The sequence below is a fragment of the Xenopus laevis genome, chromosome 4L (assembly GCF_017654675.1).
Source record: "Xenopus laevis strain J_2021 chromosome 4L, Xenopus_laevis_v10.1, whole genome shotgun sequence".
NCBI lineage: Eukaryota > Metazoa > Chordata > Amphibia > Anura > Pipidae > Xenopus > Xenopus laevis.
In genome coordinates, this window is record NC_054377.1 from 77632200 (window position 1) to 77659902 (window position 27703).

Genomic DNA, 27703 nt, shown 5'->3' on the forward strand with positions numbered 1-27703 from the left:
GGTATTTACATATTTTTTGTATTTTATACTGCTAAAAGCATGTATTTGCAATTGGAGCACACTCTACTATTGGGTCTACTAGTGGGTCTAATTAGTTATTGGTGTAAGACTTATTTTGTTTAAATGTCTATACTGTTCTTCAATCATTCTTAGTTTAAGAACACCAGCTATGATCTTCTGGTCGATTTTTGTTTTCCACATGTTTGCATCTCAAAAACAAAAAGGACCCTACTACTGTACCTCTTCTCTTTCTGGTATCTTCACATGTCTTTATCTATGATTACATAGATTAATTATCATTTCTTAGTTTTACTATTGTCCAATCATCTTAGATGCCAAGATGTTAGTGTCACGTAAGACAAATCCAAACCACAGGCAGGATGTTACACTACCCCCCCCCCCCAAAGGGAGGCCAGTGGACCCCTTAGTTGAGTGACTTAACAAAGAAACATGAAACACATTACCCATTTTAACAGATGCTGGCAACTCTAAACTAATCTTGCCAGGGCTTAAAATTTCAAGAACCTTATACGGACCAGTAAACATAGGTCTTCATTTGGCAGAGGACATCTGGAGTTGGACATTCTTAATAGACAGCCAAACCATGTATCCCACCTGGTAACTAGGAGTAGCCCTGTAATGTCTGCAGTGACTCTTTCCTGGTGGGCACCAACAGGTATGTTTGGGAACTGCACCTTTTGCCAACTATTAGTCATATGCTGGACAGCAGGGACATCAGAGGGAGAACAAGAAAGGCAAATGGCTTTAGAGGTCTTAATACCAGGGTGACCAGATTTTCCCAAAACATGGATCTCCACAGATACAGCAGGACAGAGATTCTTGTAAATCAGGACAGAACTTAGGGCAGCAATCACTGACCTGGAAACATTAGTAGCCTTTTCAGTTATATCAGTGAAATACCCAACACATTCAGGCAGACTCTAAAGGACCGTGGCAGCAAAGGGCATTTAATGCAGACTGACTTCCAAAAAAATATCCCTAGTACGCCAATCAATATGTGAGTTGTATAGCCTTAACCAGTGCAGGCCTAACACCACAGGAGTGGATAAGGTGGAAATAAAACTCTTCAGAATGTGTGCCTTCCACATACATTTCAAGTCTAGGAGTTACTGATATAACTAGTACATAGCCAAGGGGATTTTGATCTATGGTATGGACAAGAGTCTGACATGATAGGAGAGAGGAATGAATTTTAGCAGCAAAGTAGGCATCAAGAAAATTCCCATCAGCCCCATAATCAATAAAAGCCTGAACAGAAACAGGTGTGTTATTCCAGGACAAAGTGACAGGAACACAAATCTTAGCACTAGTGTTACAAGGAGCAGAAATACAGCCCAAATGGACCTCCCCAATCTCATTCAAGCTCAGGAGTTTTCCCACCTTCACTGGGCAGGTACAAACAAAATGGCTTTTAGCACCGCAGTACAAACAGAGACCATGGGAACGTCTGCGGAATCATTCCTCGGGTGATAGCTTAGTGGTCTCAATCTGCATGGGCTCCTTAGGTGATCGAGCAGGAGGACAAGATTCAGAGGCAATCAAGACCTTGCTGGCAGGCGCATAGCCAAGATCTTCCTGATGCCTTTCCCCTTTGCCTGATCCACCTGTATAACTACACGCATTAAGGCTTCAAGGGAGGCCATCGCTTCAAAAAATGTTTCTAAAGAGACTCTTGCAGAGTCAGATGTTAGTAAATTTAAAGCCCAAATTTGGGGATCCCCTGAAGGAGAGTTATCACAAATTTAATTTTAGTCTCCTCTGAAGGAACAGAGGAGGCTCAACAAACTAAAATAAATCTTACAGGTTTCTTGGAATGGAAAAAACTGTTTCCAATCCCCAGAAAATCAAGAAAGGGAACCTTGAGTTCTGGCTCTTGACTGGCAGGCACTGCAGGCATGGCATCCAGACAGGCAGTTAGGAGTTGCATGAACTGGACAAACTTGTCCTGCTTGCCCTCTTGCACATCCAAACATTGCAGGAGATCAGAAAACAGGAGGCGGTGTGGCTCATTCAGCATCCATACCATGGCCCGTTATAATGTTTCATATGGCAAACCCAAACCCTAGGCAGTTACTTACTATACATCACTGTCATTGTTTTACTTTTTCTTTCAAGGTTTATTTACTCAATTCTCACATTACCGGGTGCTATAAAACTGCAGATTGCTTTTGCTCTTTTATACAGTACAAGTAAATGAAATTCTAATGGGAATCCAAAAACAGGTGTGTTTGTATTATGTTCCAGTGTGCCTGATAAATATCCCTAATTTCTCCACACTAAGGGTTATCATGGTTTGTTCGCCTGGAATAAAGTTTGCCCTGTTTGCTTTTATTATTTAAAGTTAGAGCAATAAGAGTTTACTGGCTGCTATAAATTGCTGGACTTTGCCCTGAATAACCACCTACTATCTTTAAGAATAACAGTGTATTCCAGATTCTTTTTATTTTTTGTTCATATGGCACAAAACTTTTCTCTTGAATAATAATGTTATCTATAATGTACAAGCTACATGTTTAACACTGAATTTAAGCTCCTTAAAAAAATCATAACCATGCAAATATATGCAGATTAAAAAAAAAAAAACAAGGAAAAATGTAGCTCCATTATGCCAAAAAGCTGCCATAGGAACAAAGAAAACAATAATTAAGAAATACCATACAGCTGTTCCAAACATATTACAGTGCATTAAAGCATGAATTACATGCAAACATTTACAGAAACACGAGGCTTACTTTGAGTTTTCCTGGGGCTTCTTCTTCTTCCTTCTTTTCTTCAAAATCAAACGCCACTGTCATTCGTTGCTGCCGCTGTTCCTCCCACAGTGTTGGATTGAAACTGTCACTGTCTGACGGGAAATCTATTTAATAAGATACAGATTGTCACAAAATCACTAAGTTAGCTCAGAAATGAAAGACAAAGAAAATAAGTATTGAGAAATGTATCAAACATGGCAGTAAATAAGATGAATTTCAGGCCAATTTGGCATACCATGTGATAGGTATAACACCAGAACTGGCCTTTCAGTACTAGTCAAACATCTGGATCTCTTAGGGTAGCCATATAATCAATTTGGCCACTGACTACCTAAATGCACTCATTTAATGCCGTTATTGACTAAAAAGGGTTTATAGAAAAATCTGCTTGATTCCCATAGGAAGTTGCTTGCTCCTAGGCCAGCACGCTCAGCTCAGTCTGCATGTAAACAGCTTTACATATGATCTGTGTAATCAATAAAAATGTCTGAGAAACTAATAAACAAATCTCAACTCATTACTGACCTTAGAGCTCCTGTTTTATTTCCCGAGGGAAAATGTTAATAAGGTAAATACTTATTATAATATTTTCAGGCAAAACTTGAATGACCTGGTACAAGGCAAGTCTTTCTTTAAATATATATCATTATTGATTTATTATATTTTATATTTATAATGCATTTATGTTACCACTCAATTTAAAAGCACAAAATGCAAAACAATATAGTGCTATAATCACTTTTTAACTATAATCTTTGCTATTTCTTCTGCTTCTCTGATAAGCCAAAGGGTAAGATCCAGTCCCATACCCATCGCGTAGACCATTTATTCCTGAGAAATGCAACCAACTTAAGTATAATATGTGCAAGCATAATACTGTTGTAGAAAAAGCTTTAGTGTCTGTAGTAGAAATGTAAGGTGCAGTTTGTTCTGTTTCCTGGCTGCTAATCCCGAGACATGACAAATGCACATTCGTTACAGTCATTGTGCATATTTAATAATAATCCAAACCTCTCCTAAATAATAAAAATGTTGTTGGAAAACAGTTGTATACTGAAACCAAAACTATAATCAGCTACAGTAACTCATTCAGTTACAAAAAATGTTTGAGAACCCTTACACAAAAAAATCTGCTTAAGCAGTACACAAGTAATTATACAGGTATGGGACCTGTTATCCAGAATGCTTGGGACTGGATCTTTCCATATTTAGAATCTTTATAGCTTAAGTCTACTAAAAAAAATCATTTAAACATTAAATAAACCCAATAGGCTTGTTTTGCCTCCAATACAGATTAATTATATCTTAGTTTGGATCAAGTACAAGCTACTGTTTTATTATTTATTACAGAGTAAATGGAAATAATGTTCAAAAGTTTTCATTATTTGGATATAGGAGATGGCCTTTCAGAGCTATCTGGATAATGTGTTTAGAGATAATGTTTCCCCTACCTCTATTTCTTTTTGTCTATACTGAACACATTGTATAAACATTAATAACCTATGTTGAAAAAACAATCCAAACCTCTAGGTTTATGTATTCTTCAAAAGCTAATTGTACTTAGGGGCTCATTTATTATGCTGTATAAAAGGAACCTTGCAGGAAAAATGGGGCAAAAACAGCAAATTTATCAAGTAAGTCTGCCGGAAGTTACTCTAGTAAAAAACACACATAACACCACAATGGATGAACGCCGTATTTTCCCATGGTATTTTCTATTGACTTGTTACAGTTATACAATTGGTACTCGGAGGTACGTGGTCACTGAAAATCAGTACAAAGCTTCATAAGTAACTGTTTTTTCTGCAGGGATGCCTGGCGATGTGCAGCAATCTTTGTTGCCATTTTTATACACAGCATGATGAATAGGCCCCTTAATGTTCTAGTCAATGAGATAAGAATAGAAGTATTAGTTATAGCTGGCCTGACCTAAAACATGTTTCAGATCATTTTCAAGGGAGGTTATTGCTGCAAAAGTAAGTTCAAGCAGTTACTTAATACAAGGTTCCTCATACTTTTCTCAGCCTAGACTCAAAGTCCAGTTTGTTTGTTTATTATTAGTTTAAGCAGATTGTGTTAGTCATTTATTGTGACATAGCTGAAGATCAGACCACAACACATTTGTACTTAAGTTATAAATTAAGAAATCACAAACTCATTTTATGAAAGGTAACAACTACAGGAATGGGACCTGTTATCAAGAATGCTCGGGACCTAGGGTTTTCCGGATAACAGATCTTTCCGTAATTTGGGTCTTCATGCCTTATGTCTACTAGAAATTCATTTAAACATTAAATAAACCCAATAAGCTGATTTTGCTTCCAATAAGGATTAATTATTTTTTAGTTGGGATCAACTAAAATTATTACAGTGAAAAAGGAAATCATTTTAAAAAATTTGGATAAAATGGAGTCTATGGGAGACAGCCATTCCGTAATTCGGATATCGGGACAGCCATTCCTTTCTGGATATCGGGTTTCCGGATATGGGATCCTATACCTGTACTTTGCAGTTATTGAGCAATCTTTAGTGATCTAAAATCATACATTGTATGTGGGAACTAAAACAATGTGAGCCACAATCAGTGTGATCAAATGAGACATGGAAAAGACATCCATAAAAGTCATAAATACAGTAAAGAACAGATATATGGCATTCAGCTAATTTACCTTCATCACCACGTGGTTGTTGGGGGAACATGTAATTTGTTAATACCCTCTGTTTTGTATCTGGATGAGCTTCAGTTTGAAGAGGAATGAGTGCTTTGGACTGTAAAAAAAAAAGTGTAGTTGCAGTGTTATTTATCTTTCAATATTGGAGCCGAAAAAAAGTATCACTGATCTAATTATCTTTTGTATCTTTTTCACCAGCTACAATGTTTAGCAAGTTTAAAATTTAATATAATGGAGGAAACTATAATAATTGTTTAACAACTTTTTTTGCTAAGTAATCCATTAAATACCTAAAAGATTGTTGAATCCTTGAGGTTATGTGATGCATTGCAAGCCTCTAACTTACCAAAGAGGTTCATGTGGTTCGGTACCTGTATAAATGCTAGGAAATGGAAACAAAATGTTTAAGGGGTAGTGGCAGCTTTGGTCTCTGTTAAACCTGTCCAAGTTAATGTGGAAAAAATGATGACTTCACTGTTTACTTCCCACTCTGATTCCTAAGTTTATTCATTACAATATACCTACGGGAGTCATTATGCAGTCTTGGACTATGGATCTTTTCCTAATATAGATCACCATGCCTTAAAGGAACAGTAACACCAAAAAATCAAAGTGCTTTAAAGGAATGAGAGTATAATGTACTGTTGCTCTGCACTGGTAAAACTGGTGTATTTGCTTCAGAAACACAACTATAGTTTATATAAACAAGCTGCTTTGTAGCCATGGGGGCAGCCTTTCATAGCTGAAAAATGAGAAAAGCACAGGATATGCAGCAGATAACATATAAGTTCTATAGTACGGAATGGAATTCTTCAGAACCTGTCTGTTATCTACTGTGTATCCTGTGCTTGAATGGCTACCCCCATGGCTAAACAAGCTATACAGCAGCTTGTTTATATAAACTATAGTTGTGTTTCTGAAGCAAACACACCCGTTTTACCAGTGAAGTACATTATATTGCCATTCATTTAATGCACTTTAATTTTTTGATGTTAATGTTCCTTTAAGTTTACTTCCCAACCCCGCTTGGCAACTCACAACAAATCTTTGCCCCATCCGAACCTTTTGAGTTATGGAAGAGTCGAGTTATGGAAGAGTCGAAACTAAGGGTAGGCAGGCAGAAGCTGTATATTCCTATTGCCCCCTCAAAATTGCACCATTTGGCCATCAACATATATTTATACTGACTAACATATATTTATACTGATTAATATCAATTACAAGGGACAAAGGCTAAATTAGTCACATATGGATATTTGTTAATGTGGAGCTATACAATTGCCTATAATAATCCCAGGAACAGGTTATGTACATATGTAAGATTTTACCTGATTGTCAGAAAGCCACAGAGCAGCAAGTTCTTTAAGTTTAGTAAAACTGAACGGCAAATTCCTCAGCCTGCAAAAGAATGCCATAATATATTACCTACATAATTCAGAAGACTTTAGGTGTACAAAAAGGCTGCATTTTATATGCATTTTATATAGAATAATTTACTCTAAATATGAAAATTGTGCTGTAAATGTGGAATGTGATGCCACCACCATGCAATTGTATCACCGCTGATGTCTCCAGTATGCGCTTGTACTGCCACTGGCATCAAAGCAATAGCACAATAATGTCAGAGATTCAGAGACGGTGGACAAGGACAGAGGGTGCTTATATATATTTACTCACAGAAACATGAAAAATATTTACATACTCAGTGTGTCTTTTAAAAAAAAAAAGCAAATATTTATTGTCCTATTGTTCTCTAAAGTATTTCTTAAAGGAGAAGTAAAGCTTAACTAAAAAAGTAGGCTAGAAATGTTGTACATTATTGTTTTGGTTCTCCTTTAAGCACCAGGGCAGTTAACCCATTCTTTGTGAGTGCACCGCTATGCCTTCAACATACTGCATAGAATGCTATATGGCCACCTTCTCTTTCCCTTACGCAAAATAAGCACCACTTATTCCTAAAGTTATAGTTTTCCTTTCAGTATAACAGTACAGCTAATTTCTCAAGGGAAAGTTGTATTGTATTTAGGGGGATGGGAAACTAAATTGTGATGCTGGGTGGAAAGGTGCTCAGTTTCTGCATCAGTTTCCATGGTAATGAACTGAAAAACGAATGCAGAAACTGCAGATGCTTCCAACCCACGCTATTCTTTTCCTTCGTACCGGAAGAAAGCTGCAAAAGCAGTGTAGGTTGAAACAAGGTGCCAGCATGATTATATATGGTGCACAAAAGAGGTTAACTACAGTGAGCAATATCAACTGCTTGCATATCAAAAGAAAGGTTCAGCTTTAAGTTAATCTTTGCCATGCTGGGGATGGAAACAAGTCAAACTTTTCTGCTTTCTGTGGGAGGAGAACGAAGGGAGGAAGGGAAACCCGGGGGCTTAATTTTTACCTTGGTTATTTTATTTCTCTCCAAATGTTAAAATGCCAGCAGATTGCTAGGTTCTGTGGCCCCAGCAACCAAATAGCACAATGATTATCAGGCTATTTGTATTGCTATCATTATTTGCATTGCTCATCTTCCATTCATATTGGTATGTGATGAACACATGTCTGGTTTCAAGGGTCAGTGTACTTAAAGTGGACCTGTCACCCAGACACCAAAATCTGTATAATAAAAGTCCTTTTCAAATTAAACATGAAATCCAATTTCTATTTTTTATTAAAGCATTCATAGCTGCTGTAAGCTCATTTAAAAATCTCAGCTGTCAATCAAATATTGTCTGCCCCTCCTCTATGCCCGTGGCATAGAGGCGGGGCAGGCAATTACTTTCACTTTCCATTCAGCACTTCTTAGAGGTCACTGCTCTCCCCACATTCCCCTGTTCTCTTTACCATTTAATTGTTTAACCAGTGCATGGGGATGGACACCGGGTCCCCCATTCTAGTGCACAAACCAGATTCCGAGATGATGCAAGACTTGTCTTAATAACAGTGTCCACAAAATGGCTCCTGCCTGCTTGCTATAATTATGAATTCCCAGACTAAAGGAAAGAAGATTCACATAATTTATATAGTGTAATTAAAGTTCATTTTGCTTGACTAATGTGATAAAATAGGATTTTGAATATTTTTTTTGGGTGACGGGTCCCCTTTAAATAAACAAATTTAAATAAAAATGCCTTGAAAAAAAGAATTACAAAATGTTGTACCTGATGCAAAATGTCATAGAATTGAATTCCCTCGGACAGATGTGTGGGTCTGCTCCCACCACCAATCATGGGCACATGTAAGGAGTTCTAAAGGTACGTGGTCCATGTGGCGGGGGTAGGACAGGGTGTTGGCGGCATTGGGCATAGACTGTCTGGGGTGGGAGGCTCCTAATGTGGCATCCCTGGTGAGCCCTGGACACCCCAGTCTAACACTGATGGCTTACCCCACTTTTACAGAGAACATTTCTTTAATATTACTCACTACCGTTAGCTGTAAGTGCAAAAGGTATACAAAAGGGAAGCCTTTTAAAAGATCGTGTAGAACAGACTAAATGCAGAAATTCATCAAAATTAAATTTCAATGTATTGTGAGGATTTTAAAGACTGGACAAGGTACTTTTTGATGAGAAAAACGTATCTCGTAATCAATTCCAAATTTTCCTTTATTGGTGTTCCCATGAGATAAACCATGAGATAAGATCTTCTCATCAAAATGACCCTGGCCTATTATTTGTGATTTTTTGCACTGAAATATTTTCAACCAATAGTTTTGCTTACATTTGCTGAGAGAGTATGATCACCAAAAAGCTACACTTATAAACACAGTTCTGTCTAATTACTTTTATTATGTTAACTTGCTGTGGTGAATGTACAATCCTCTATTATGTAAATTAATTACCGTATGCAGGGCTTCATAAAACACAAATTGTTATATCTGTCACAAGATATGTAACTAACTATGTAAGAAGGTTACATATAGAAAACCTTCCGATATAGTGCCTCATTCAATTCAGTGAGAATAACTTCTCATGGTTTCCTTGGAAAACTCCATGGAAGTTTATGGAAAATCTTGAATTGAATGAAAAGAGAAGTTTTTCCTCATTGAACTGAATATGGCCCATACACGTGCTACATTTGAATCAGGTCTATAAATCTATAGCTACCAACAAAACATTTACCAGTAAACTTTGCACATTTAAAGCATTTCTTTAAAATGTTAGATTTTTAATCAAAGTACATTACATATATGTAACTTAACATTCCCTACAACATTTTCTGATTGCCATTATCAGTTTACCAGGGATGGCATTAACATACTAGCAATCACCAAGGTGTTTGGATGATATTTGTATTTAACAAATAAGCCAAAAACATCAGTAAAACTTTCTCTTTACCGCACTTCACAGCCACAGTATAGGGCACCTGATTATCACTGTATTGAAGTCCAGTCATTTTTATACCTGTTATCGCTCAAGTTTAACACTCTCAATTTTTGCATCTGTCCAATCTCTTCAGGAAGGAACTCCAGTTTATTAGTACGAAGTGACATTACTGTGACATTCTTGCAGTTCCCAATCTGAAGGCAGAAAAAAAAAGAATTTTGAATCCTTATGAATCCTGCAGATTCTATAAAAGAGGTATAAGGCCACTGGAACCCCTGTGCATTTTTTTTAATGTAAGCAGTTATGTGGAGCTACAAGTAAGTCGTTTTTGATCTGATCAGTGGATACCAATAAACACTGTAACTGCAATAGTAAGCATCAGTACTCCTTACACTAAATATATTATTTCTATCAAGGGTTCAATTCATTTATCAGGTCATTGTTTTGATTAATACATCTACTAGTCAGACAAGTTACATCACACAAATAAACATCACGCCCTTGTCCAACAGCATTTTTGGTAGCCATGTGAAATGCTTCACTACTAGCTACCAAACCCCAGAACAACACAGGTGGTTTTAGGGATATGTAGGTGTGTCTAAATAACCTTACATGAAAATATTTTGTATATTTCCTTTAAATGTTTGTTAACTAATTAATTCAGTCCTGGCTTGAGATAAAATGTCTCCTAAAATACACTTTGTCTAAAGGCTGTTGCACTCTCTGTTTTATTATTAAGGTTCATATATATATATATATATATATATATATATATATATATATATATATATATATATATATATATATATATATATATATATTATAGACATATATTTTAAACATATAAGCAGCAGTACTGCATATATATATTATATATACTGTATGACAGCTGCAGTGCAGAATGACACTTGTCCAGGTCAGCAGTGATTCTGAGCTGTGTGCGTAATACCAATAGGCTTGCACTACGTCTCGGGTAATAATAAATAACCCCTACTGTTTCATTAACAAATGTCTTTAATCTGCATTGATACTAAGAGCAAATTATATACTGTATAATATTAATACTGCTTTCTCCAATTCCCCAACTGAAATGGAATTTATGCTGTACATGAACTGGGATCTGTTTCTCGTAATATTTCTTGCACTTACACCTTAATCATTTCTCATTGCTGTACCAGCCTTATCTGCCGTGCTTCAGATACAAAGCATCTTGTCGAGCTACCTTTTTAAATGTTTTTACTTTTTTTGCACAGTTCAACTATCCCAACTAGCTTAGAAACACATTAGCTTCTTGTATTCTGGGTGCAAATATCCTTCATCCAGTTTAGGAAACAGACATCCTACCTGACTGAACACTAAGGGGGTTATTTATCAAGGTCCGAATTTATCTCAATATCGGCTGCTACAAACTCCAATCTAAGCCACTTGGGTTTTTTTATTATTAAATTTTCCCGAAAATTACCTTTGTGGGAAAAGCTCAGATTTTCACGTTTTTTACGTGAATGTTCCCCGAAAACTCAATTTTTTCCCCCGAAAGCTCAGAAAACATTGTAAAATTGCCCGAAACCCCTGACACAACCAAAAATCAATGGGACTGTTCCCCTTGACTTTTATGCAACTCGACAGGTTTGAGATGCCGTGTTTTTATATTCGGGCTTTTTAGCCCTCGGGGTTTCATAAATTCTGAAAAATTTGTGATTTTTTAAAAAAGCCTATTATGACACAAAAAATCACGTGGATTTCGGGGAATTTCAGTTATTTTGAGATTAGTAAATAGCCCCCTAAGTTTTACTTAAGCATCTAATAGAAATGCTATTCATTGTATTATTTACTGTACTTTTGGCATCAGGCACTGGTTAAGGATGACTGATATCCTGTGTCATCTTACCACATGGCTGTCACAAGTATCAGCCATGGGTGCTTCAGTGAAAGTAAACTGGCAAAAAACAAAAGCATTTAGATACCTGCTATACACATAAAAGATGGTGAAAGACACAAAGATGAAATGAGCAGTATTTATGTGAACCTAAGACAAAGAACAAACTAGTTTTAGTCTATTACAGAAGGAGAAAAACTCATGAAATTTAGAAATAAACCTGAATCCCACTTATATTTTCAATATATGTTTTAGCAACATATTGGTTAGTTTGTTATATAAGGAGAGCTGTGTCAAAAGAATTGTGGAATTTTACAGGATTAGTTTACCACTACCTAGAGGGCAATATTATTTTGAGAAGATTGTACCTTTATGGATAGAAAAGGTATGAACAGTCTTACACCTTGTGCCTGTTAACAGAAAACTGCACCAACCCTCTTTCTTCATGTGGGTGCAGATGCGCAGTAGAGTAAAAAGCTTAAGCATACAGAACATGATACTTCCCCGGGCAATGAAGAAAGATGTAGGGAAGAAGATGGCTCTGTGGTGCAGTTTTCTGTCAACAGAAGCACTTGGGTGTCAGGTAAGTGATTACAATCACTAGGGGGGGGTTGCTTAACATTTGGTACCCCCCAGAGTGTGGCGTATGAAAATATAAGAATGAAGAAAATAGTTGTGGTCTTATGAATAAAACAACCACCAATTGACCTCTACATTGTATTAATTTATCTGGTATTAATGGATGATTCTCTCCATATTTCTAAATGAACAGGTTCAAGAATCACTGTATTATTATTGATTCTTATTATTTAAACAACTGATTTAAATGGAGTTAAAGTGATTACACCAGCCTAAAAGTTACATAGACTACAACTAGGGGAATTCAGATTCCAGATACTCAGCACCACTGTGTTTGAGTGTGCAGAAGAGGTCAGTATCTGTTGATTCCCTTTCTGTTGTATAGAATGAAATTGGAGGCACTAGGCTTTGACAGGATCTGGCCCTGTTTCTTTACTAACTAAATCATTTCACTCCTTCAACTTCTAGGCCTTTTCAGTTAGAGATGTGGAAAGCTCTATTGTGCAGGGTATACCCTAATGTCTTGGTGATTGGACCTTTTTAGCTGTATATTTGTGAAAGTATAGTAAGTAGATAATCATAAACTTATAGGCAGAGTTATCAAATATCAAATATCAAACTGGAGAATCCAGAAGTCCCCAATTATCAACATTGTGCTAGGAGGACTATTTTCCTGTGAGGAATATCCTGTATGTTTTAACAACTGTATAAAATTGTACTCAAGAATTGACACATTTATCAAAGAGGTTACCTGTGTAAATTTGTCAGTATGTTAGGGGGTTATTTACTAAACTCCAAATGCAAAAATCTCGAAAAATTCGTGATTTTTTTTGTATTATAAAATCACAAATTTTTTGGAATTTATTAAACCCTGAGGATGGAAAAGTCAGAATCTGAAAATCCAGCATTTCAGACCCGTCAAGGTTGCATATAAGTCAATGGGAGAAGTCCCAATGATTTTTTTGAGGTGCACTGGGTTTCGCGCACTACCCCAAAGATTTCGTGGTAAAAAATTCTGAACAAAATGTGAAAATCGGATGGAAAAATCCAACAAAAACATGAAAATCTGATTTTTTTTTTCCCGCAAAGCAAATTTTTTGGAAAATGTAATAATAAATAAGCGTAATAAACCCGAGCGGATTTGATCGTATTTTGTAGCAGATAATATTGAGATAAATTCGGACTTTGATAAATAACCCCCTAAATGTTTGACTGCGTGCCACAGTTGAAAGCATTTACTTAAATCCCCAATGCAAATCACATTTGGATATTAACAATATGGATCATTTTTTTCAGGTTTGTTCCAGAGTGAAATTGAATTTGTTAACTATGAAAGCACTGTTATTCTTTTTAAAGAGAAGTATGCATCATTAACATTTGAGAACTAGGAATCATACATCAGCACTATGGGTTCTGTCAAGTTTTTAAAACCAAGATGTACCCAGAGCACCTATTTTAGTCCTATTCTAATACTATTCCAGTAGACAAAGGTGCCAAATATATACAGAGGGAAAGCTGGGAGACAGCATAGCATAACTTGGGCAATAGTCAATAGTATGGCTCTGATATCGGAGTGCCCATAAGGTGCAAAGCATACAATTTGTCAGGTTGGAAATTCTATAATATGGGCAAAAAGTTCCTAGTAAAGCTATGCCAGCTATGTTAGGAATAACAGTTGATTAGCAAGTTTGCGAAAGAAGCAATGAACACATTCTGTATATGGGTTGCCTAAAAGTTCTAAAATGTTATGATCATGTGTCATTGAAAAGAAATTAACAATTTTGAAATACGTGGGTTCTTGGTTAGAATTTAATGATGAAGAATGTTCTTGAGAGGAAGAGCTGATTTATGAGGTTGACAAGGAAGATGACTATAGAGAAAAGGGGTGCAGGAATCAGGAATTCAGCAGGCAATAGTCAACAAGCACAAAAAATCCCATTGGCTTTAATAACTCTTTCTAAAATGTTTTGCTAGGTAGCAGAATGAGCAATATATTAGACTGATAAATTGTTAACATTTACAAAGCCAATCAGAATCACATCCTCTATGAAGTAAACTCAGTTAACTGCGCTGCTAGTTATTCTCTTTAGGAGTGCTGTCATCACAAGTATATCTGGACATAACTATGTGTTTCTCTGATGAGTGGTACAGAAGCTAGCCTGTTACAATACCACCAACAAATGTAACAGAGCTATAAAACCCTTCATCTCAGGCTGGGCTAGTGACCCGTGACACTCATCCAAAATCTTAGAAACCCTTATTAATGCTTTAATCCTAAATAGATTTACAATCTTCTTTCCTAAATTCTTTTTTTCCCAGTGTTGTTGACTTTTGGCAGTTTGGCTAGAAAAAAACACTGCACCTCTTTGTATTTCCTGCCTGTGAGATACAGAAGAGATGCCATTGTAGATGTGTTTTACATGTTCAAGGAAAAAATATTTTTTAAAATGGAGCAATTAAGAAACTTTTCTTGGTGGGTTGTAGCTCTGATATTACACACAGAATGCAACTTTTTGAATGGAAACTGAGAAAAGTTAGTATTGTAAGAAAGCATAGCATTGAAGTGGTTAAATAAGCACATGCATTCATTTAAAAAAAATCTGTGTATCCAGCCAAAAGCCACTCTACAAATGGACTTGTGATCTAAGACAAAATTCTTTGTTAGTTGACCTTCTTTAACTAATAGTTTCTGGAAAAAAGTTGTCAATCTCTTTCCATTCTTTCAGGAGAATCTCATGAAGTGTGCTGCAAGTTAGCAGAAGAGGAAAAAAGATGCCCCCGGTAACTTTTAGGGTAGCACTACACAGACGATTTCAGTGCGCTTCTGTCGGATCCGACGCTGGGCGACAAAGCGCCCACGTCAAGTCGGATGCGACGGGAAACAAGATAAGTTATACAAAAGTCGCATGGTGTTGCATTGTTCGTCCGACGTGACATGACTGTAGGATGCAAACGCTGCACGCTGTGTCTGCATCCGACAGTCGTGTCATGTCGGACCAACGCTGCGACACCATGCGACTTTTGTATTACTTACCTTGTTTACTGTCGCGTCTGACTTGACGCGGACGTTTTGTCGCCCAGCGTCAGATCCGACAGAAGCGCACAGAAATCGTCCGTGTAGTGCTACCCTTAGAGACAAATTTCTGTTTTTTTAACCAGAAACTTGGTGCATCAGGACAGCTGCCTTAGGTGGACACCAAAAATACTTATGCTACGGCCTCTAAAAAAAATTTGTATATTCTAGACCTATCCATTTCCTTAAATGGCAACTACAGGAGTTTATAACTGGCCCCTGGACTATTGACTGAAAAGATGCTATAGGCCAAACATGTACTTGGCAAACTTATAAAAACATATTAATACAGTGCTTAATAAATGTAAGATATGTTTCTTATTTATGTCAGTGTCAAAAGTGCTGGCATGAACTTTTTGTTCAACTCACTGCATCCTCTGGCAGCAGAGGGCTAAGCTGTAATTCAACAACATCTGTAGGAATCCTGGTTGAACATCCTTTATTTCCCAGTACGCTGTTTTCACCAACTCTCTCCCTGCATTGTCCTACTCTTGTACCTACATATCAGTAGATGAATAACCACTAAATTAATAATCTAGCTGACGTTGTGAAAATACTGTCTCCTGATATAAAAATGGCATTGGAAAGAAGGTTTTAGAACTTCATATACATTTTGTCTATAGCAAACACTTCTTTGCAAACTGGATATAGAGTTGTTTAATGTGTTTTGTTTTCCATTCAAACACCCAACCACACATAAAATGCAGTCTTTTGTGTACTCATACTCACTTCCCTGGGCAACTCTGTGAGGAAATTTTCATCAACTGCTAATGTTCGGAGACTATGCAGGTATCCTATAGTGGGCGGCAAAGACTCCAGCTCGTTACAGCTGCAATCAAACTCTTCTAATAAAGATAAACTGAAATTTTAGAAGAAGACTTATTAAGCAAAGCACAATTTGCAGTTGCAGTGTGAATTATGCAGTAAAATCTGTAAAACACACACATACACACAAAGAAAACTGTACAATTAACTGTACAATAAAATTCATTTGTAAACACTGATTTGCAAATCTTGCAGATATGTCAGTTTCTCATGATAAAGCCATTATTCTTATAGCAGCTAATTAATACTCAAATCAATAACCAGGACAAACAGGCAGGAGGCGTTTATTATATGCTATTATTTTATATTTACATAAACATAAAGAGATGATTGTGTCTCTAAGTTAATACAGGAATCACAACACACAACCATTATCTACAGGAAACAGTAAGAGGACAAGAGGGCCAATGATGAGGACTTTACCTGTACAGCCCACAGGAAAGCCAGCTACAAGACTGGGAGTGGTACATACAACAACAGACACATCGGTGGAATATGCAATGAGATGAAAAGGAGTAAATTAGCGATGAATAGGACTTGTGCATGAAGACAAAAATAACACATATGCATTGTATTGTGGTCCTTATTATATTCAGCAGAATAATATATATTATATGTTATGCTACTGAGAGCATTTATTGAAACAGTCATGAAAACATACACTATATAGCCAGAAATATGTGCACACCCCTCTTTATTATTGGAATTAAAAACCACACCCATCATTACTGACACAGTTGTCCCTGCATTGTACAATAACTTTCTTGACAATTCTATGCTTACAGCTTTGTGGCAACAGTTTAAGGCCCTTTCTTGTTGCAGCAGGCTAATAATCCTGTTCTCAAAAGCATGATCTATACAAAAATGGTTTGTAGAGATGATAGTGGAAAAAATTGATTGACCTACACAAACCTCAGTCCACAGCCAAACTAAACATGTGATAAACATTGGAACTGTGTGCCAGGCCTGATCAACCAACATAAGGCTCCAACTTTTTACATATCAACAGAAGCAACTCCAACCAGCAATGTTCTGACACAGGGTGAGATTCAGTAAAATGTGAAAAAAATATCTAATGAAAACTCAATAGAAGTCTATTTAGAAATTTGGAATTAAACCAGGAAATACGCTCTTAGAAAAGAGGACCAACTTTACATAAATCTTATTTTTGGTAAAAGATGCTGTTTATGCCCTTTAGCCATATTGTTGCTGGTCACAAGATTTTGCAGTAACTTACATCAAGAATTTAAAGAAAAAGGCACACTAAGAGGCCTATTTATTATTATTATAATTATTATAATTATTTATTATTAAAGGATGGATTTTTGAAACCATGATTAAACTTGCAAACTCTAAAACTACGAATGTCATGACATTTATTAAAAGATCAGAAAATCCCTAAATTTCCCTAACATTTAGGAAGCACTAAAACACCTCTAAAACTAAAACACCTCTAAAAATTTGAGTTTTTTGGACAATTTCTAGCAAAAAATCCAAAAACCTCTAAAAGTCTCAAATCCTTTGAAACAGTCCAATAAAATCACTGCAGCTCCCATTGACTTTAATAGGCTCTTGACAACTGCTACCTACGAAAGTTTTGTTTTAGTGGTCTTCATGGTTTTTACACTTAAATCTCATATTTTTAGAGCTTTTTGAATAAATAGGGAAATGGAGATTTTTTTGAGATTTGTGGGAAAACCCCAAAATTCCAGTGTTTGTAAATTGGCCCCCTAACTGTAGTGAAGCTACACACTTACAGCTTTCAGTTATTAGAGGATGTTGGTTTGCATTTCAGCAAAAGCAAGAGTATTATAGGTCAGTTATCTATTTCATTTTTATTAATAGTATTAATCAGTTTGGTACAGTAGTCCATATTATACCTAAATTGTGTTGCAAAATATCCTTCTCATAAACATGTAAATTCTTGTTGAATTCATATTGATGCTGCAGAATTTTAATATTATATTATTTAAAATAGTATCTCTAACTGACATGAGAAAGTGGCCAATGAATTTATGGGACCAATTATCTGGAAACCAATTATCAAGAAAGCTCTAAAATATAGCTTTAGTGTAGTATTTAAACCTTTTTTTTTACTTTTTTGCTTTTTGTGCGTAATAATAAGACATTAACTATCAACTTGGCGTTTCTAAGCTATCAGAAACCCATGTTGATAGCAAAACAACACTTTTGCATTTTTTAAAACCCTTTTTTTGTAGTATACAATGCTCCATATTATCTACAAAAACCCCAGGTGCACAGGCATCCTGGATAATAGATCCCATACCTCTTTAACAGTATTATTGTACATCAAAATTTAACAGTAAATATGTATTCATATATTATATAGGGAATAATGTAACCCATAATGTAGTATATTTATAAATATTTAGGGTCATTAAATTTAAGGGGATGTAAAGGCAAAAAAAATAAAATGTTTACTTTCTTTAATGAAAAAGAAATCTATCTCCAATATACTTTAATTAAAAAATGTCTACCATTTTTATAAGAAACCTGACTGTTTGCAGTGAAATTCCCCCTTCGTTTTAGTTGCTCTGACTGTTGCAAATAGAAAACTTCAGAAGGTCCCTAACTGCTCTGCAGGGAAATGATCAAACAGCAAGAGGGGAGCCCCCCACACCTTACTTCCCCGAACTTCAGCAGCTTTGTTTGTTTCCCTGTATAGCAGCCGGCGACCCTGTAGAAATTTGTATCTATAGACCCAGTGCAGTCTGCATATTCATATTCTTGCTGTAAGCTTAACCTCCCTATTTTAGACTTTAGTTCCCCTTTAATATCAGCACAGAATAAAAAGTCTATTCCCAATTTAATTAAATTTTTTAAAAAAAGACTTGGCACATATTTAGTTAAAAAAGCCACAGCTGATCCTATAATCAGTACTTATAGCTGTCCCTGCTGAGAAATCTGCAGTTTTTGTCTGGTATAGAAGGGCTCATTTATAAGTGCAAGTGCAGCATGCATGCAAGTGCAATTCCAGGTGCAGTTTGCCATATTTTCTAACTTCAGCCACAAGTTGGCAAATGGGTTGGCAAAGGGTGTGTTCACCTTCCAACACTTTTTTCAGTTCAGTTGATTTCAGAAAGTTTACCAGAAATAAAGATTTTTTTTTAATTACTTTCGATTTTCTGTGTGTGACTATTTTTCTAATATTGAAGTGTAAAGTGTCATTTTTCACCTTGTGGGTGGGGGATTGCGGACCCTGTAAACTGCTCTAAATTGATACATTTAGCAGATACAGTTCTTATCTTTGTCCCTGCTTAGCAGAATCCCTGAGTTTCATTACAGGCAGCTGTTGGAATTGATACAATAGTTGCTAATATTCCAGAGATGTTGCTGAAAAATGTATCAACTATATGTTGCAAAATTGTAACCGTTTAGAGCCTGCACCTGAACAGCGCCGTATTTGCTGGGCGGGCGCCCCTAGGCTGTGCGCTCCACGCGGTCCTAACGCCCGCCCGCACTACCACACGCTGGCGCAAAAACGCCAGCGCGTGAGCACCGGAGCACTGGGGAGCACAGGCATGCTGCCCCCAAAAATGTGCCACCCTAGGCCCGGGCCTATGTGGCCTCGCTAAAAGTCTGGGCCTGCACCTGAATTACTGAGCTGCCAGACTGAAACACCAGATATAGGGGCATTAAAATGGAAAAATGGAAAGTAAGTGAAAAAAAGTCTTTGGGGCAGATTCACTAAGATCCGAAATTGCGCCGGCGGTAGCTTCGCCGCACTCCGCTGCACTTCGGCAGGCGAAGTTTCGCCCTATTGCATGTGCCCACTGTATAGTTTAGGTGCCATATGTTCGGAAATGTAGGGGGGAAGGAGGGTACCCCCAAAAAAATGTACGATCTTTTCCAGCCTATCACCCTTAAAAAAGGAAAAGACGCCAGTGTTTTTTGGGACTTAGAAAAAATTTCAACTTTTTTTGAAGCAAGCCCTATCTACTCTATTGCACTTCGCCTGGTCTCAGTTGGCGAAGGCAAGTCTGGCGCAAGAGTTAACGTTCATGAAAATCCGCAAGTTAGTGAATTAGCGTAGTTACGTTCCTTCGCCATAGCGCAACTTCGCCTGGCGTAAGGGTGCGAAGTAGCGCTAGAGTAGGTCCACTTCGCTAGCGAATTTACGCCAGCGGCCGTTAGTAAATCGGCAAAGTAGCGAAATGACATCACGCTGGTAAATTTGCGCTAGCGTTAGCCACTTCGCACTTTAGTGAATTTGCGCCATAATTTCTGGTAAACCATCTGAAACAAACTCAACTGAAAAAGTGTTGGAAGGTGAACAACTATGGTGTTCAGATATAATCATTTCCAATCCTCAGCTTCAAAATGTGGCTGATTCTTTAGATTTACATGGCCACAACTGCACTTGCTGGTTGTATAGGACCCCTAGAGGGAGTTTATTTTCATATGCTTTAACCACAAGGCATAATTCTAATTCTGTTACTGGCATCCTACCACAATTGTATAATCTACCAAGATACTGTGGCTTCAGGTAAAATAAGTAGGTACTATGATGCAAAAAATTTATTAGATCAGCCATGGACTACTAGGTACTAACATGTCACCAAAGGTTCTCAACTAAAACTATACCAGATACTGGAATGGGAAAGGGCAGTGTATTGAAACATAACTGAAAACAATAACACTGCAGATATCATTAATGAAATCCGAAATACTCTACATAGTTCTGGAAGTTTATTATAAAAATGACAACCACAATTACTGGGATTCAATGATCCTCTACTTGCACATAAAACAACTGTGAAATGATTCTCTTTAAAATAATGATAGTAATTAAAGCTCAAAGAGAATGTCTACAGTCCGTCCAAACCATTATTTTCCTTTTCCCCTAGTGTTATGGAGCTTAAAAATTCAAGATTTGCTTAAAAATACAAATATTCTCCTGTGCAGGTCCTTTCCTGGAGGCTGGGATAGTCAGAGAATGCAACAGCTAGTTGTGATAAATTTACTGTACACCATACCCATTGTGTTGGCCACAATCTATGTTCTCTGTTCAGACACCTACTTACAGTGTGAGAAATGCATCAAATCTGGGATTCGGTTTGGGAACCGCCCAAGATTCGCAATTTTTAAGCAGGATTCTGCTGAATTCAAGTGCCTGGCCAAACCGAATCTGAATCCAAAAAATCACATGGCTTTTCATCACACTAACGATTTTTAATCCTCATGGTTAATTTCCCCCCTCATTTCCCTAATTTACATATGCAAATTAAGGTTCGGATTCAGTTCGGTATTTGGCCAAATCAGCTGAATCCTAAAATAGTGGATTCGGTGCATTCCTAGAGGATTAGGATATTAGCTTTATTTAAGAGATCCTCTTGAAGTTATTGATAGTGACCTCTCCTGTTGGTTGCTTCTCCCTGTCTATGAAGCATTGAGCCATAATTGCATGCTAGTTTACATTATTCCCCTGCATTCCCATATGTGATTGTCTAAGGATGTATCAGAGCTTTATACCACTCACCCAGCAGATATTAAAGGTAAGGGCCACAAGTTACACTGTATATAGGGGTTAGATGAAGAGGGGTCATGACAAAGTTATAAGTACTCCATGCCCAAGAGGAGGTCTTACAAATCCCTGGCGGATCAAGTCTCCTTACATTTAAGCATATTCATCTTATTACTGTCTATAGAGACTGAGTTTTACAAAATGTGCCATGTTGTTTTATAAACAAAATCAATTGTCTGTTTTATTGATCCACTCCAAGATAAATCTTGCCATTACCAGAGATTTAGGAAATAGGACATAGAATTCAGGAAATTAAATGTTCATTATGTCCCTTTGGCATATGTTTTTTTTTATCACTACGGAAGATAAATTGATTACTAAAAACACTGCATTTTTTATATGTCATGAGTATTTTATCTTAATATGAGATATAATTGTTGGAATTAAAATTGTTTAGGATGAATCAAATAGCTTGAATTGCTATTAGACCAACTAACAGAGGTTGTGGGAAAGGACAGTATCTCAGGTTATAGAATAAAATAAAGCAGGTACACAGATTGAGAATACAAATCTGGCATAGTTGAATGAATACGCACAAGCCTATAGAATCAATTTCACAAGTACTGGTACCCACTGCTGCCATGAGACCCTTTGTTTTTAGTCAGATGAAACTAGAGCGATTAGTGTGCAAAAATTGTTTACATCATTTTTGGCTATGCCAACAAATAAGTCCAATATTAAAAAAGTAAAAAAAGTATTTATTAAGAATTTTACTTTTCTTTAAAAAAAAAAAAATACAAAATATAATGTTGTTATGGTTACAGCAATATTCCTATAATGTTGCCTTTGTCAACTACAGAAAGCTTTTTAATTGTGCAAAGGGCCTGCTGTGGTCCTTCTCTTGCTATTTCAAGACACAAACTACTAAAATCATTTGAACTACAGTTTGATCCTTCTATTTTTCAACCTCTTCACAGCCAACTATTATGTTGCTAGATCTGGACAGTGACTTGGAACTTTCACTTTATTCTCAACAACAGAAAAGAACAAAATTCTCCCGTCCATTCCCTGATTTCTGCCTCCCTAGGGGAAGGGATGTAACACTGGATTATGATCAAATGAAAAAGAGTGGAAAGAAGAGTATGGAAGAGAATGAGGAAAGCGTAGAGATAACAGTGAAGGACTTTGAAATCAACATAGAGAATAAAACTTAAAAAAGGACAATGTAGCTTTTTATTAAAGCCTGTGGCAAGACACATTAAAGACAACTGATCAATATAACAAACATATTACAAACTACACCCAAATAAACCATGCTGCAAATATACATATTTTTCTATAGCAAACATTTTATTCTTTATTCATGAGATGTTGGCGTTCATTCTCTAAAATATTATAAATTAAGTATTTTAACATACATTTTAATGTGATCATTTTGTTGACGTTGCATAAAAATGCATTGTTGTAAACATTAGCTAACAACTCATCTAATTGTGGAAAGCTTTGTTAGAGTTTGCTGAAGGCTGGAGGAATACTTGTTTAAAAGCTTATTGGCATCTCTTTGCTGAAGTTGAAAGTCAATATGGCAATTGGCATATGGCACATGGAACACACCAAAAGCATTCAGTTTGAGTAAGTGAAGTTTGTATTTTATATAACATGTTTCATTTACAATATAAGGGAGGTAGAGCAGACCAGAAAGCCCTAGGTTAGCTGTTAGGGTAAAGACCATACAGCAGTTCCATGAGTTTATTTATTATTAATTTCAGTGACCTAGACTTGTGCAGTGCACTTGTGGGTCACTCAATGATACATGATCTATTGCCCTTAAAGAGCAGCTCATTCACTGTTTTAGGGTGCTTGTCTAACCACTGGGACACATCTGGGCTTATTTGACATGGAAAAGCACTAATAATTACACCAACATTCTACTGCTCAAGGCAAAAGTTGTTTTGAGTAAATTAGACACAGTTTAGTAACCTTGTCCCTTCATAGAGTGCTGTAGTATCTTGATTGCTAGAAGCAAGCAGTAATAACAGTGACTTTTCTATCAATCCCCACCTGCACTGTGACTTTGCCCCTTATGTAGGGACTCAGATCAGAGGAGAAAACTGGCTGGTACAGCACAGCAAGTTTGCAGAGGCAAACAGAATCAGGAGCTCAAAGTAAACCAAAGTAAAGAAAAACTGCTGTTTCTATTCTGCACAAAAGAAGATCAGATGAGAACATCCCTTTGATCAAAATAAATTAAATTACTTGCAACAACGAAATACAGCAGCCTGAAAAAATAAACAGTAAAATAAATATACTTACTTTCCAATTGTATTTGGTAATGCTATAAGTTGATTGTCATCTACTTTCAAAGTTGTAAGTTTTTTCAAAAGACCTAAAACAATAAAACAGTGAAACAAATAAGAACTACGCAATAGATCATTCATTTTTAACTGCTTGTCTTCTGTCAGTTTTTCTGAAATTGGTGTGAGCTTTGAATGAACTTGAAGGAACTCACAACTTGAATGGTTTCTATTGATTATCGGACAAAAACCCGACTTTATCGGATTATCCAGCGCAGATCACAATGTCAAGAAACAACTACAGGGACATCTGCCATTGACTTATACATGACCTCAACAGGTTTGAGATGGAGTATTTTCAGATTTGGATTTTTAGCAGCTTTGGGTATATTAAATCTCTAAAAATGTGAGGTTTTTTTTTTGCGTAGAGTTTTCCCCTTTCAAACCTCGACCAGATAATTTGAGGTTTAATAAACGGTCCCCTTAATGTCAGGAATCACTAAAGTAGAAGACATTTATTGGGCCTGGCACTCACTGAATGTCACCCTCAGTCAGATAGGACTGTCTCTACAGTAGGCACAAGAGGGAGGGTATCAGTCACTGACAAAATTATGTTTTTAAGGTAGGGGACAATACAAAAAAAAAAACAGATTAAAAAGCTTCCAATTATCCAGCTGCCAAATGTCCATAACATTAGTCCTAAAGTACCTTGTACACATTAGACCTTTAGCATTTTATATGCACATACCATTCATCCTCAACTCACACAACAAAACCAGAAATTTCCCAAGCCAATAAAATCATTTCTCTGTTATATTGTGTAGATTGTGAGTTCATTCAATCCATCATGGCAGTTAAGACATAAGGCAGTAAAGGAACTAGGGGATGTGCAGATCCTCTGACAACCATATTCCTAGAGCTTGTGAGTTCATTCATTTATATTTTGCCTGAAATCTTATCTGATCATTCTTAATCAATTCTGCTCATACCCTATAATATAAGTTTACTGATATAGTTTATAAACATAGACTTACCTAAAGAATCAGGTAACTGTTGTAATAAATTAGAGGAAAGTAACAGATCTTCAAGGGATTCACAGCCAGATATATCTGTGTCTACAGTTTCAATTCGATTCTTTGACATGTCCAGGTATATTAACTGCTTTAACTTTCCTGTAGCCTTGGTGAATAAATTGAACAATGTTAAAATATTAGTTTTGCACTGAATTTTATATAGTTGTCATGCTCAACACTTTCTTATTTGTAATATCCTGGGTATATTATTTCATTTGAGATTACATTTTACCATAAATTCCAATTTGCATATTGACTTTTGTCTGGTTTAACTAACTGTTTTTTTTTTTGTTTAGCTGACTGGCGATCTTAGATGCAGACGCTGTTGTGCAAGCTAGCGTCATCAGTGTTTAGTGAAACATTGTAATGTGCTTAGAGTTTCACTGTTAGGACATACTTTTATATGACTATTACATAGTCCCTTTAAAAGAAAAGCCCATGTTTTATCATCTGGTTTTGGGTTAAGGCCACGCTCCATATTTTACAAGACATGCATAATCAAGAATCAAGATTGGTTATCATGTATAGTGAAATTCTGGGAAAAGAAAAGAAAAACACTAGAACTATTCAGTGTCAGAGATACCTCTTTACTGCATACATAGTTTTGTTTAGTTACCATTTGAATTTGAACATTCGATTACATTACAATAAATGTAATCCATTTATTTAGATTTGCAGCTTTTGGAAGCACACATAGAATTCTTTCACAAGCAGAACAAATCTTTTTGGAGTTTGATTAAAGGAAGAAAATGTAGCAGAAGATGTGAAATGAAAGAATTCAGGCTGCAGTACAAGTTTACAAATAAGAGGAGCCTACTGCAAGTTATTTTGATGTTAGATTAAGGGAATTAGGGCAGGAAATTAATATCCCACCTAGAGAAGGCAAAGTATAAAATTAAAAATTTTTATAGCTGGATGTTAGAACTAACTACATAATGGGTCTCTATGTTTCCACCCTACATTACCCGATGTAACACATGTAATGTATTGTCTTGAGAGCCCCCTGAAATGACAATGGAATATTACATGTAAATTGAAATCATCATTTGGGCTGTATTAAGTGTTGAAAGAGTATGAAGATGAAAACTTATACAGCCTATTAAATTGAATTAATTTATTTTACCACTTATTTGGGAAATATGAACATCTGCAATCATTTTGCGTTTCAGCCTTTCCTAGGAGACTGAGATGTGCACTGTAATGGTTAACTATAGAATTAGAAGTATATAAACTATTTACAATCTGTACAATTTTGCACAGGCATGCATTGCATACAGTACATGCCCACACATAAGCACCATTGCTTACAATCTTGTTGCAACAGCTCAATGGACATAAAGGACATAATTAGTACAACCCTAGAACTGGGGGGCTATTTTTAAAATAAGTTTGATATCTAGAACTACATCTGCCCTGATTATTGCATGAAAGCTTTGGAAATCTGCAAAAATGTAAAATGATATTTGAGTTTCTCACTTTATCTAGACAGGGAAATCATTGCTAGCCTGTGGAAGAGCAGCACAAAGAATACCATGTTTTTAATTCAAATACACAGCTTCCACAAGGGGAACAGTATTTTATATACAACATTGTTTAGAATATACAAGTATAGTACAATCTTTTTAGCACAATACAATTTTTCTCTCTGATAATACAGTCTCTCTGCCACATTCTCTGTCGTCACCAACCAGGAGCATGCATAACAGAAGCCAGGAACAGATCTGCTTCCACTGCGTTTGATCCTGGTCATCAGTCACGGCCAGGGAGTCAGAAACAAAATGTACTGTTGCTAATATGCTAACCTGCAGCTACATAAGCAAAAGTGCTGTTTATTTAAATAGGAAACTATTAGAAATGGTATTGTCATTTTAGAAAGGAGGAAGTTAAAAATCACAACATTTATTTTGATTACCCCAGGCAGTGTTTGAAGGGAATTGTTGTCGAGCCATAGTTCCTTTAAGTTTTGTATTAGTTCCAGGCCTTCTGGCTGAAAGAAAAGTAAAATAAAATCCCCTGTCACTGGCAACATTTAGAAGTGTCTGTGTGTATAAAATATATTGAAAATGTGTAAATACATCCAGTAGTAAGTGATTGCTATGTGTATTCTGCAACAAGTTTAAAAGGGCATTTCTAGAAGATGTTTCTAGGAGGCGAGGACTACTCCTTGCATACACTGTAGGGATACAGACCTCCATTAACACTGCTTGTTGAATCCTCTATAATACCTTCAGAAATATATATTCCCACCATAAGTGCTTCATATCACATACCCCACCCTTAACACATCCTTACTGAGCGAGAGTAAATAGACTCTAAAGTACATATTACAGCAGTAGGACAAACATGAAGAATGTCTGTTTTCTTACCAGTTCTGTAAAATCATTATTGCCTAGATCAAGCCTCTCCAGCTGGGTAAGTTTGTTCATAGACCTGTAATATAATAGTAAAAAACTTTCATAATGACATAACCATGTAGTTTGATACTAAATTATTTAATTATAAAAAATGAAAAATGTTAATGAGGCACATAAAGCATAGGAAAAAATAACTCTGTAGACTGTTTATGAGAGGCCAGCATAGTGGAAATTCTGGCTTTGCGCACATCGCATCACTTCGCCAGGCGTAAATTCGCCTGGACAACGCTAATTCACGAAGATCCGAAGTTGCACACAGGGTAGCGAATGCTGGCAAAATTACACCAGGGAAATTACGCTTAGCAGTTCGAAGTTATGCTAGC

General features: G+C 36.4%; 1 protein-coding gene across 7 annotated transcripts in view; it reads right to left on the reverse strand.

Annotated features, from left to right (window-relative positions):
- Positions 1-27703, reverse strand: part of LOC108714205 (leucine-rich repeat-containing protein 7) — a 218928-nt gene that overhangs the window by 64044 nt on the left and 127181 nt on the right. For all 7 annotated transcript variants that reach the window (XM_041590354.1, XM_041590355.1, XM_018258200.2 and 4 more), the window contains 9 exons: positions 27333-27396; positions 26879-26953; positions 24928-25072; positions 23913-23985; positions 16019-16148; positions 9840-9955; positions 6775-6844; positions 5444-5543; positions 2754-2878 (listed from right to left, as the gene is read on the reverse strand). In XM_041590354.1, coding sequence (XP_041446288.1) covers positions 2754-2878; positions 5444-5543; positions 6775-6844; positions 9840-9955; positions 16019-16148; positions 23913-23985; positions 24928-25072; positions 26879-26953; positions 27333-27396 — 898 coding nt within the window. The remainder of the gene's footprint in view (positions 1-2753; positions 2879-5443; positions 5544-6774; positions 6845-9839; positions 9956-16018; positions 16149-23912; positions 23986-24927; positions 25073-26878; positions 26954-27332; positions 27397-27703) is intronic.